This window comes from Dasypus novemcinctus, chromosome 16 (genome assembly GCF_030445035.2).
Source record: "Dasypus novemcinctus isolate mDasNov1 chromosome 16, mDasNov1.1.hap2, whole genome shotgun sequence".
Lineage (NCBI taxonomy): Eukaryota > Metazoa > Chordata > Mammalia > Cingulata > Dasypodidae > Dasypus > Dasypus novemcinctus.
The window spans coordinates 62,177,049-62,190,588 of NC_080688.1; the positions used below are offsets into that span (position 1 = coordinate 62,177,049).

At 41.1% G+C, this 13,540-nt stretch overlaps 1 protein-coding gene and 1 non-coding gene across 3 annotated transcripts in view; both read right to left on the minus strand.

Annotated features, from left to right (window-relative positions):
• PSTPIP2 (proline-serine-threonine phosphatase interacting protein 2) overlaps positions 1 to 13,540 on the minus strand; it is a 77,816-nt gene that overhangs the window by 49,862 nt on the left and 14,414 nt on the right. For both annotated transcript variants that reach the window (XR_009180963.1, XM_004484699.5), the window contains exon 2: positions 3,222 to 3,322. Coding sequence is in view for 1 of the 2 variants with exons in the window: in XM_004484699.5 (XP_004484756.1) it covers positions 3,222 to 3,322 (101 nt within the window). In the remaining variant the exon portion in view is untranslated. The remainder of the gene's footprint in view (positions 1 to 3,221; positions 3,323 to 13,540) is intronic.
• Positions 334 to 440, minus strand: LOC111762220 (U6 spliceosomal RNA). The gene has a single exon (XR_002795388.1). It is a non-coding gene; the product is annotated as a U6 spliceosomal RNA (small nuclear RNA).

Sequence of the window (13,540 nt, forward strand, 5' to 3'; positions counted from 1 at the left end):
CATATACTTCACGCCCTTCCCCCATACACTTTTTCCCATTAACAATCTTTCATTAGTGTGATACATTTGTAACAATTGATAAACACATATTGAAGCATTGCTACTAACCATAGGCTATAGTTTATATTACGGTTTACACTTTGCACTGCACAATTCTATAGGTTTTGACAAAATGTTTAATGGCCTATATCTGCCATTGCAAGGTCATCCAGAACAATTCCAATGCCCCAAAAATGTCCCGTTACACTTGTCCTTCCATTTCTTGCCCCTCAGTACCTCTGGTGATCATTGTCTTTATATCAATGTTACAAGTTCTTCCATTACTGGAATAATAAAAACATGGAATATTTAACGAATTTGTGTGTCATCCTTGTGCAGGTACCATGCTAATCTTCTCTGTATCATTCCAATTTTAGTATACATGCTGCCGAAGTGAGCACTTAGTCTTAATTCTTTATTAAAATGGATTTGATGCTCATCACCAGTCCAACCCGATGATTTTTTTTCCCAGGAGTTACCAGGAATTGAACGAAGGACATCCTACATGGGAAGCAGGTGCTCCACCACTGAGCTACATCCTCTTCCCAATGAGAGTTGTTTTTTTCATCTGTTTTGTTTTTAGGAGGTACTGGGGATTGAACGCAGGACCTAGTACATGGGAAGCAGGTATTCAACTACTGAGCTACACCCACTTCCTTGATTTTAATTTTGATTTGTGTGTGTGTGTGTCTAAATTCTGTCATCTAGTAGTCTTTTGCCAAAATGGTTCAGGGGATGGGGGACTGTCAGTAGTTCTTGAGTTCTTTCGTATTTGAGACCATTTAACTCTGGCCTCTATATTTGAATGACAACCTCGCTGGTAGAATGGATGCTCTTGAACTTTCCCTTAGATCACTCCTGAATCTGTTCCATTGGTTTCTGCCGTCGTTGAGAAGCAACTCAATGGGGCCATACCAATTTTCTCCTGCCCAGCCCTGTGTAGGAAACTTGGTTTTTTCTTCCTGAATACTTGGAGAATTCTTTCTTTAATCCAGTAACATAGCCAGGATGTATATTAAGGTGGACTTTTTTGTAATAATAATTGGTAAGTATCATGTATCAATGTTTCCTGGTTTAGAGTGTGCCCCTTGGATCTATTTAGTTCTTTACACACAAAAAAATGTCCTATATCATATCTCAGATGATTTTACTGTCTGCTTTGGTGAATTTTCTACTTGGGATCAGTTACCCAGATTTTGGATTGGCTTTGTCTATCTGTCCTTGGGTTATATAGGTTCTGGTTCTTTTGCTGTTTTTTATTTGACATCTTTTTTCGTCCTTCTTTTCCAAAGTTCAACAACATGGAACACCTTCTTTTGCATAGAGAAAAAGACTATATACTAGAAATAGAGTATAAATATTTAATCATTTACATTTTGCACATATTTCCCTCTTCCCCGTGTTTTGTTTGTTCCTGTTGTTCCTGTGTGTGTGTGTGTATGTGTCAAAATTTTGAAAAGCAAAATCTTAGCTTTTGGGTTCTATTTGGACTAGTGCTTTTCAAAACTGTGTCATGACTCCTTTGTGAACCCTAGTCAATTCAATGGGTTATGACTAGCATTAAAAACATTAAATAGAGTTGAATAAAATAATAGCGTAGTAATATTTTATTAAACTTTGGTTTTATGTACTGAGGGTCACATTGAAAAACATGTGGAGGGAGTGGAAGTGGCTCAAGCAGTCGAATTCCTGCCTCTCACACAAGAGGTCCCGGGTTCAAATCCCAGTGCCTCCTGAAAAAACAAAAACAAGCAACAAGCAAAACAAATGAAAAAACCAACACAGGGAATCCAATGTGGCTCAGTGGTTGAGCACCAGCTTCCAACACACAAGGTCCCAGGTTCATTCTCCCTCCCCTGGCACCTCAAAAAAAAAAAAAAAAATTGTGGACACCACTGCTTTAGACCACCAAACCTCACTGTGCCAGAGGACCCTTGGATGGTCCTGCCTGGGCAGCCAAACCCACAGCCAACAACAAATGCCTTCTTCATCTGTGAGTGTATGGCAAGGCCATTTTAATACCAGGACAAAATTTATAAAAGCCATAGACCAGAGGAGGAACAAAAAGCAATGAATATTCTACAATTTCTATGTCCTGCATTGTCATCAGACTCTTATTTGCTTGCTACTTTGTAACAGCTCTGTTGAAGAAAGATGGAAGCCCTCCACCAACGCCTTTAAAAAGAAGGGAAAGTTGTAACTGGATATCATCACTGTTAACCACCTTGGGTATAAAAGAGGAAGGCTGGTCCCTCAAAGGAGCAGCAGTGCCCAGTTCCATGAAGCCTAAGAGTGGACAAGCCCCTCTCTGTCCACCCCTCCTAGGACACACAGTGGGCAGTGCTCCAGTTCCCCTCTGACCTTTGAAACAGTTCAGGGAAAGAGTCCTTGCCATCTAGGGCCAGGCAACCAGGGTGGGTAAGTTTGATCACTGCCTACTGTTCTCTCAAGTAGAAAATAAGGAGACTTTATTGAAAACACATTGGTATCTGTGTCTCCAAGTTCTGACGCCTTCCCTCATGACCTTCCAAATAGAACCTGTTCATTAATGTGGGTCTTGGCAAGAACCCTCATCTTTGCCCCAAATCCTCCTAAAGCACTCATTCCTGCAGAATCACTGAGAAATGCAGTATTTATCGCAAAACTAACTTTTACCATTAAGTATAGAATTTTAAATATATATTATTAGTTTTTTTAAAAAAAAAGAAAATCCTCAAAACCATGCCAGTCTCCCAGGGGACCACAAGCTCTGCTGCCCTCTGGAGCACTCTCTGATTTGCCCCCATGTCTCCCACCCCCTCAGTCGTCTCTGTATCAGGCTCTGCCTCCTTCCCCTGACACCAGCCACACTCAGTCCCACCTTTATGCTTGCTGTACACTCCAACTACCAAATCCACCCCACCCTCTGAGGGCCACCTCTAGGATCTCCTCCCCTATGATAACGTTGTTCCTTTTTTTTTTTTTTTTCGCCAAGCCTCCACAATCTCCCTTTTTCCCTGAGGCCTCTCAGTGTAAATGCGCACCAGGCAATATAATATTTAATTACACTTTGTTTCCCGTTTCTTTCACAAATCTTATCTCCCATACTGGTTTCTAAGACCTTTAAGACTGGGATATCATCTTCTTCTTGGGTATCACTAAACAGGCTATAGTAGATCTTCAGAGAAGGAACAGCCTTGTACCTTTCTTTTAAAAAGTCTTCAAACTCTTTGCAGTTCTTGCGGCCATTGTTCAGATGCTGGATGATGCTGTCGTAGCCCACGGTGCTGAGGATGTCAGAGCTCTGCAGGTGTGAAGAAGATAACATTGTGTCAGAACCAGCAAGCCAAGTCAGAGCTCTACAGATGTGAAGAAGATAACATTGTGTCAGACCAGGGAAGCCACAGCCGAGGGGAAGAAGTCTCAGCAGGAGGCAAGGGGAAGTTTCTGAAACACTACCTCCAAGGCTCACGTGACCAAAATGAACGCAATAGTATGAAGGAAGAACACAGATAGCTTTGGAAGAGTTTAAAATTATGAAACTGATGAGCCGCAGAACAGGAAGGAAGCACCAGCGGACTAGAGGCACATGGAAGACGCCGCTGAGCGCTCCGCCTGGTTTACGCATGCGCTTTCCAGCGAGAGGCAGGATAAGGAGCCGGTGCAGCCCACCTGAGAGGACCAGCCTCCAGCCCTCTGGAGCAGGGGTTCTTAACCAGGGGTCGACGGACCCCCAAGGGGCTCATAAGCTTGAATGGAAAACTCAAAAAACATGATTATTGTGGGACATGCTAGTGCAGGTGTGATATATTTATTAAATAATACACAATAGAGTGTGGACTTTGTATGATTCTCATTTTGACGTAGCGTGTTCTGAGTGCAGTGGATGACTGCCTGCAAAAAGGTTAGTAAGGATGGTGGAGATGGTTTTATGATGCCATGGGAAAACTTGAATTTCTAAATGTTTTCCAAAAATGACCGTTTGAATAGATGTTGAACCGTGTTAGGTTAGCAGGTATTAAAATTATGGAAAAATTGTCAAACGTAATTTTGAATAATCCAAAAATGTAATTTAAAAACATGCCGACGTTGGGCGTCATATAAAATTATCTACTGCTACATTCTGAGAAGGTGTCTGTAGTTTTCACCTGACTGGCAAAGGGGTCCGTGGAAAAAAAAGTGTTAATAACTCCTGCTCTAGAGTGTGCTTCTTCACACTGCTGAGGGGAAACTGACCCGCACCATTGGTCCATTTTAACTGGGGGACTATGAAGTTTTCACTTTGTCCTTAAACTTGCCACAGAGCTTGACCCTGACGTCTCTTCCCAGAGCTAGTTAGCACCATTCCAGGGTAGAGGGCAAAAGGCAAGCAGCTCTGAGCCAGGAATGAGTCCCTGGAATGGGAGAATGGAGCTGGCCTCCTTCTGGTAAGGGTGAAGGGGGACACATTAGCCCCTTTGTTCCCAAGGTCACTGGCCCAATTTTGGGGGGAAAGGATTTTTGTAATTTTAAATTAGCAGTTTATTCATATTTTATTCTGCCATGCATTCTGAGTTTGGAGGAAGTGGGTTAAGTCTCCCAAAGCAGAAGCCCCAGATGCAATACATTTTTAAAACTGGAGGTCCCCTGGGCTCCCCAAGCCGACAAACCAGGGGCTCTAGACAATATCACAGTGTCCCCTAATGAGGTTGGTTCCGTTTTCTATCCCCAAATGCAGACAATAGGCTGCCTGATTAGGGATCCAGTTCCTTAAGGAAGTTGGTTAGGTCACCTTCAGGTATACCTTGGGGAGTTCCCAACTCACCCACAGGAAGCACAGGCTTGAAGAACCATCCTTTCCCAGGACCCTACTCGGCAAAGCAAGGTCCGGTTCTGCTGCAGGTGGGGTGGGAGACTTCTGAAGTTACCTTTCCTTTCAGCCCTGATATTCCTTCCATTTACTGCTACCTGTGATGGCCTGGCTGGGCAGTCAGGGGTCCCAGAGAGACCCACAGGACCAAGGCCTGGGGCTGGTTTCAACACAGCAGTTGGAAACAACTGGCCATAACTCACATTGCATTCTCTAAATGGAATTATATAAGCGTCATAAATTTTACATGTGGGCATATAAATAAATCTAAGCTAGAAATAAGCTTAATACTATGCTTTGTGGCTGTTATTGAGCATAAATTTAGACCCTGAAAAGCTTAAAGAAGCAGAGCATTACACCAGTCTCTACCAAACCATTTTTCCACATGCCCCAGCCATACACACATCCTCTCTTTTAGCCAGGTGGACTCCTACTGCCTCCTGAAATACAGTGCTCAGCGGTAACTCTAAAACAATGCTTACATTATCCCCTCCTGAATCCAAATCCAGCTCCAGCTTTCACTCTGAAACCCCAGGTTTGAGTGGGCCTAATTCAGAGCATCCGGCATCTGAATTTGCTGTTTGGTATCATCCAAGTGAATAGCCTTGCTGTTCCAACTCTACTGCAAGTGTCTAGGGCTTCTTCCAAGTCTTGGACCACCCTTAGCCCCCAAAATCAAGCTAAATGATATACATATCAAAAGCCAAAAGTAAGTACCTATAGAATGAAAATGTTCCCAGCCAAATGCATTGGGAAAAAGAAACAATGAAAACAAAGACTCTAGAGTGAATGAATGAAAGAATGGATATAAAGGGCCAATGTCGAAGTTGGCTTGTAGACACAAATGCTTTGTTCTTCCCAGAGAGAGGCAATTAGGTTCCCAGTCTTATGATGCTCATTTGGAAAGTGTTTTCCAGCAGTTGTTTTTGTTGTTGTTGTTATTGTTGTTGCTATTAATTAAGGACATGGGCACTCTCTGAGCTAGACAGGGAAAGTAAACAAATGAGACCCAGGTTTCTTGGAAACAGAACGCAAAACACCAGGTCTCCCACATACCAGCCTAGAAAAACCAGAATAGCTGTTTCAGGGAAGTGGTTAGGCTAGAGAGGCAATCAAGAAAGGAAATTCCCAGGAAAAACAGAGAGAGGCCAAGGCCAAGTTCAATGTAGAGGACGATCTGGCCTGGAAACTGTGACTGACACTCCTCAAAAAGCATGGGTGATAAGCTCCACCTGGCACTGATCTATCTGCACAGGAGGGCCAATCAGATAAGAGGGCTGCCTGGACACCAGTGTACAAGCCCACATGCACCAAGATAGTATCATGAATCCACCATCAGACGTGAGTGCGCCAAACCTATAATCCCTGCATCCTTAGCTTGGTAATCAGAGTCCTGCACACAACAGCCCTGACTTCTTTTAACCATCTTTGTCCACACTAGTTTCTTCCGTGCCCTACAAATGGGAAATGGACTTTTTTTTACCCCAGGACCTTTGTACATGTTGTTCCTTCAGTGGGACTCTATTGCCTCCTTCTTCACTTCAGGGATAGTTCAAATGCCATTTTCCCTCTGAAGTCTTCCTCCAACAATTCCTTCTATGGTCCCCTTTTCCCTCTTCTGAGTTCCAAAGTATTTATTTGGCTCTCGACATATATTATTTTATATCATTAGTTAACATCTTTTTAAAAATTAACTTCTTAATTGTCTTTGGATTATACCTACCCTTTATCACCTACACTAGCTCACGCATCAATGGATGTTTGAGAAATGTCTGTTAATTATGTGTCAGCTACATATAAGGTATTCAAAAGGATACATGCAATGACTTGAAGTTATGTACCCCAGAAATCATGTTCTTAAACTTAATCCATTCCTGTGGGTATGAACTTTCAAATAGGACTGTTTGATGAGGTTACTTCAGTTAAGGTGTGGTCCAACTGAATCAGAGTAGGTCTTATCCTATTACTGAAGGTCATAGAGGAACGGCCAGAGAGCGAGAGAAAGCCAGAGGGGAGCAGCCAGAAGCCAAATGAACCTGGAAAAAAGGGAGAAGTCAGGAGTGCACTGCCACATGACAGAAAAGCCAAGGACCAAGGATTGCCAGCAGCCAGGCCCAGATGCCACAGTCTTCTGGGAAAAAGCATCACCTTGATGACACCTTGCTTTTGGACTTCTACTAGCCTCAAAACTGTGAGCCAATAAATTCCCATTGTTTAAGCCATCCCTTTTCACAGCATTTGCTTTGGCAACCAAGAGAACTAAAACAATACAATTCTGACATAAGGCAGAGTTCTTGCAATTAGGAAGCCTACCATCAATGTAGGGAGTCTGTAAAAGACATTTACATAAAACAAATGTGTATATATAAGGAAAATTAGAGACTAAGACAGTATATATTTTACATATTTATACAGAGAAAATATGTAATAAATGCAGAAGAGGCAAGAAGGTTTTGGGTCATTAGAGAAAAAATAAGATTTAAACCAAGTCTTAAAATGACTAGGGGGAAGCAGATTTGGCTCAAGGGATAGAGCATCTGCCTACCAAGTGGGAGGTCCAGGGTTCAAACCCAGGGCCTCCTGTCCCATGTGATTAGTTGGCCCACGCACAGTGCTGATGCGCCCAAGGAGTGCCAGGCCACACAGGGGTGTCCCCCACACTCAAGGAGCGTGCCCCATAAGGAGAGCCGCCCAGCGCAAAAAAAGTGCAGCCTGCCCAGGAGTGGTGCCACACACATGGAGAGCCGATGCAGCAAGATGACGCGACAAAAAGACACAGATTCCTCGTGCCACTGACAAGAATACAAGTGGACACAGAAGAACACACAGTGAATGGACACAGAGAGCAGACAACTTGGGGTGGGGGGAAGGGAAGGGAAGGGTAGAGAAATAAATAATAATAAAACTTTATTTTAAAAAAAGACTACAATTTGCTCAAGACAAATTACAAAATATTTCAAACCAATTGATAGTGAAAAAACAACACACCAAAGTTTGTGGAATGAAGCAAAACCAATGCTTACTGGGAAATTATTGCCTTAAATACCTATATTAGATAAGATGAAAGTTTAAAAATTAATGATCTATGCTTTCACTCTTAGGAAAAGAAGAGCAAATTAAGCCCACAGTAAGTAAAAAAAAGAAAATAATAAACATTGTGAAACAGGATGAACTGGATATGGAAAAACAGAGAAAAATCAATGAAACAAAAGTTAATTCTTTGAATAGATTAATAAAATTGATAACCCATAGCTGGGTTGATTGCGAGAGAGAAAAAACACAAATTAGCAATATCAGGAGTAAAAGAGGGGCCATCAATCCAGATCCCACATATATTAAAAGAATAATAAGGGAGTATTATGAATTATGAAGAGATGTTCTTGAAGATACAAATGAACAAAACTGACAGAAAATCTGAATAGCCCTACATCTCTAAGAAATTAAATACATACTCTAAAACCTCCTTAAAGAAAACACTAGGTCCAGACGCTTCTATCAAACATTTAAGGAACAAATACTACCAGTCTTATATAAACTCTTTTGGAAAATAGAGAGAAATGCAAAGAAGAGGCTAGAGAAGGTGAAAGCACCAGTTTCCTATTATTTAACACCCAAAGAGTTACTACCAAATGTATCAAACTTGCCTTATCTACAAATATGGATTATTATTAATATCCATATTTTTCTAATATTCTTTGAGTACTTGCTATATTTCAAAGAGCATGTCAAGTATTTTACATGGACCATCTCCTGTAATCCTGATAACTATCCTATGACATTACCATTATTATCTCCCTTTTATAGGATAGGAAACTGAGGCTCAAAGTTTGTATCCTTAAACCACTGAAGTCTTTAAATTCTTTAACCACTCAACCACACAGCTTCTCATACTTGAGGATAAGCACCCAGGCATTGATACCAAACCTGGGTCTGAGTCCCAATTGTACTACTCCAAGCTATTATATGTGATTTTGAGCTAATAGCTCAACTTCTCTGACTGTCAATTACTAGGCTGTAAACTGGGGTTACTGGAATGTTCACTGAGCTCTGAATTTGTCAAGCACTTCATAAATTAAAAGAATTAATAGAAACACATTCTAAAATGTGCCCTCTTAAGCAAAAAAGCCTATGTATTTGGACCATGTGAATTTTTTTCACTGAAAGCAAACAATGGTGTAGTCTGTCAGACTTCAAAACCTTGTGTGTTGTAATGTGCGGAAGCACCTTGGAACGGTATCATAGGTACCTCAGCAATGGATATGAATACTGGCTTCCGTGTTTCAGCTGTGTTCTCCTAAGCCTAAGATCAAAGTCACTACAAAGGTTGTGTCCTTCAGCCTTTTCTTAAGCAGTAATAGTGGACTATGAAGGCAAGAAAGAAACTTTACCCGTTGCGGCTTCACCATTATTTCTACAAGCCACAGCCTGCCTTCCTCACCTCCTCCAAACATGACTCAGACATCTCCAACTCTGTCTAGGCTAGATCCACACTTGACGTTTTTACATGTCTAAATGTTCCTTCTGTCAAGTCAGCAGGTAAATGGAAAAGCCAACTTTGCTCCACTGAAAATAAATTAAGTGAAAGTAGGACCTGAGAAGGTAACTGTGCAATGCAAGAACACATTTAAAATAGAAGAAAAAGACGAGAAGGATATGTACCAAAATTTGAAAACACAATTCTCTTCTTAGCATGTTTTCTGTATTTCCAAATTTTCTATAATATGTTTATATTACTTTTATAATCAGAAGTCTTTCTCCTTAGGGCAAGTTGGATTATTTTGTCTTTCATCTGCTCCCAAACTCCACTAAAATAACAAATGATTCATAGTAACAATAGAAAATAGGGAAGGGCTAAGTGATAAGGCTTGAAATTTGTAGGAATCTTTGCATATAAAAAGCAGATGGGATTGGATGGACAGAGATTAGAAGCTAGTATTCCAGGACAGGCAAAATAGAGAACAAAGTACACAGCATTCTCAAAAAGCCCTAGAAAACCCCAAGCTCAGGTCAGCAGGGGCTGACACTGAAGCACAGGGAGAAATCGGCAGGGTGTTTGGAGGACAGCGGGAGCCTGGCCAGCTCCCTGTGCTCCGTGTGGAGGCAGAGCAGCTGGCACTGGCATGTGCACCAATGCCACAGCTGCTGAGGACTCCGCCTGCAGCAGGCTCCTACAATGGGAGTGAAGACCAAAACGCTACGGGCCAGTGTCGCCAGGTGCTTTCGGAGCTCCCACAGTCAAAATTGAAAGAAAAATCCACTCTGTACAACCTTAAAGTCCTCTAAAAACCCTCTATTTCCAGGATAACTCCTTTCCCACTCTCTTCCTCCAGAGACAAAAATATCAGAAATTATCATTTTTTTCCCCTAGATGATGTAAGCATGTATTTTAAAAACTGGAGATAATGAAGTGAAAAGCTAATAACTGAATTAAACATACAAAAAAGCAGTAGTTGTCCTATATGCCAACAATAACTGGTTAAAAATGTAATTTAAAATACAACGCCAACAAAATCTATAAAATACCTAGGAATAAGGCTTTTTTAGGAAAACTATAAAACATTATCACCAGAACACTATCAAAACTTTATCGGAGCCTAAGCAATGTGAAGAAGAGGTGAAAATGTACTGCAGACCAACCAAAGCCCACGCTGCAGCATCCCCATATCCAGCACCCATGACCCACCACCATCCCATCCCCACCATGACCAAGAGAAAGGCTGAAGAGGATGCTAAAGGAGATAAAGCCAAGGTAAAGGACAAACCACAGGGAAGATATGCCAGGTCATCTGCTAAACCTGCTCCTCCAAAGACAGAACCCAAACCTAAAAAGGGCCCTCCAAAGGGAGAGGAGGTACCAAAAAGAAAAGGGGGAAAGCTGATGCAGGCAAGGATGGGAATAACCTTGGAGCAAATGGAGATGCCAAAACAAATCAGGCACAGAAAGCTGAAAGTACTGGAGATGTCAAGTGAAATATGTGCATTTTTGTGTATATTTGAAGACTTATTATAAGATAAAGAAAGCATTTGAAATCAGAAAGCAAAGGATGACTTATCCAATAAACGTTACTGTGACAATGACTGTCCATTTTACCAAAAATAAAAAAATAAAACTCTTCCTAACACCATATTTTAAAATAAATCCCTGATGAATTAAATGCTTCCATATAGAAATAAAATAATAAACATGTAACAAGAAAATATAAGGAAATATATATATATTTATTTTTTTAAAGATTTATTTATTTATTTATTCCCCACCCCCACCACCCCCACCCCGTTGTCTGTTCTCTGTGTCTATTTGCTGTGTCTTGTCTCTTTGTCTGCTTCTGTTGTCGTCAGCGGCATGGGAAGTGTGGGCGGTGCCATTCCTGGGCAGGCTGCACTTTCTTTCCCACTGGGCGGCTCTCCTTACAGGGCGCACTCCTTGCGCGTGGGGCTCCCCTACGCGGGGGACACCCCTGCGTGGCACGGCACTCCTTGCACACATCAGCACTGCACATGGGCCAGCTCCACACGGGTCAAGGAGGCCCGAGGTTTGAACCACGGACCTCCCATGTGGTAGATGGATGCCCTAACCACTGGGCCAAGTCCGTTTCCCAGGAAATATATTTTTTAAACACTGGAATGAGAGAGATTTTTCTAAGTATGATTCCAGACTTACTAGAAATAATGGAGGGAAGCAAACGGATATGGCTCAAGTGATTGAGCTCCCACCTACCACACGGGAAGTCCTGAGTTTGGTTCTGGTGCCTTCTAAAGAAGACAGGCAAGACAGGGAGCTGATGCAATGGGCAGGTGCAACAAGCTGATGCCACAAGAGACACAAGGAAGAAAACATAGTGAGAGACACAACAAAGCAGGGAGTGGGAGGTTGCTCAAGTAATTAGGCACCTCCCTCCCACATCGGAGGTCCTGGGTCCAGTCCCTGGTGCCTACTAGAAAAACAAGGAAGACAAGCAGACACAGCAAGTGCAAACAACAAGGGGGTAGGGAGAAATAAATAAATAAATCTTTTTTAAAAAAAGAAATAATGGAATAGGATAACAGATTAGCCTATTATAAGTAAGAAAACACATTTATTTATCATTTATGTAATCAGTGTTTTTTAAAATTAAATAAAAAATAAAAACTTGATGAAATATTTTAAGTTATTTCAAAATTTTCTATGAACTGAAAAAAAAAAAAGAAAGAAAAAATGAAAATACATAGTTTACCAAACTTGACTCCATCTGAGAGAGAAAGCTCAAACAAGCCAATTTCCATAGAAGAAACAGAGAAAAGTAACCAAGCAGATACTCCACAGAAAAGCAGCAGGACCAGATGTTTACAAAGGGGGATTAGATTTAAACCTTCAAAGACCCAATAGCTCCAAAGCCCATAGATTAATCCAGAGCATTGAAAACAAAGGAAATGTCTCAATTCATCTTATAAATCAGGTATTACACTGATACTTAAGCCAGACAGAGTACAAAAAAGAACATTAGAGACTAAAATCCTTAAAGAACACTAATCAAAAAGGACTAAACAAAGTATTAGCAGAGAATCTAATACCACCTTAAGAAAAGATAAATAAGTGGGAATTATTCCAGCAATGTAAAATTGGTTCAATATTAGAAAACCATCAACATAATATACCATTTTAATAAATCTAAGAAGAAAAATCATATAATTTTCTCCATAGATGCCTATGGAAGGCTGAATAATGGCCCCCAAAGATCTCCAGGTCCTAATTCCTGAATGTATGTTACCTTATATGGAAAAAGGCTCTTTGCAGATATAATTAAGTTTAAGACTTTGAGATGGGGAGAATCTCAAAATAATTGTAAGTAAAAGAAGTCTGGCAAAAAAAAAGTTCTGTGCTCCATTTATATAAATTCTAGAAAATACAACTAATCTACAGTGACAAAAAGCAGGTCACTGATTGCCTGGAGAAGGGATGATGAGGCAGGAAGGATTCCAAAGGTGCAGGAGGAAACTTTGGCAGTGATGGATATGTTTACTATCCTGATTGTGGTGATGGTTTCATGGTGTAAACACATTTTAAAACCTATCAAACTGTATACTTTAAACATGGGTAGTTTATTATATGCCAATTTTTCTTCCAATAAGGTTGTTAAAATTCTTTATCATCATTTGGCAACTTTTCTAGCAAAAATTGTTTCAGATGAGAATTATCAATGGATGTTAAAATTAGTGGATGAAAATTTGAGGGAAGATGGGATATTTACAGAGTTTCAAAGTCTCTCCCACATAAAGAGGAAAGCAATGATTTTACAGTGGAGGAACCTAGAAAATCACCATGGTAGGCTGAATGGTGCCCCCACAATCGCCACGTCCATGTCCTAATCCCCAGAACCTGTGAAAGATGTGACCATGCATGTCAAAAAGGACTTTGCAGATGTGACTAAATTAAAGCTCCTATGAGAGGAAGGCAGGAACATCAGATCCAGAGAAGGACATGTAAGGACATGTCCAAGAAAGATCTGAAGATGCCACACTGCTGGCTTGAAGACATAGGAAGGGGCCACGAGCCAAGGAATTGCAGGAAGACTCTAGAAGCTGGAAAAGGCAAAAAAAGGAATTCTCCCCTAGAACCACACAAGAAACCAGCCCCGCCCACCCCCCGATTTTAGTCCCATGATACCCATTTCAGACTTTTGACCTCCAGAATTG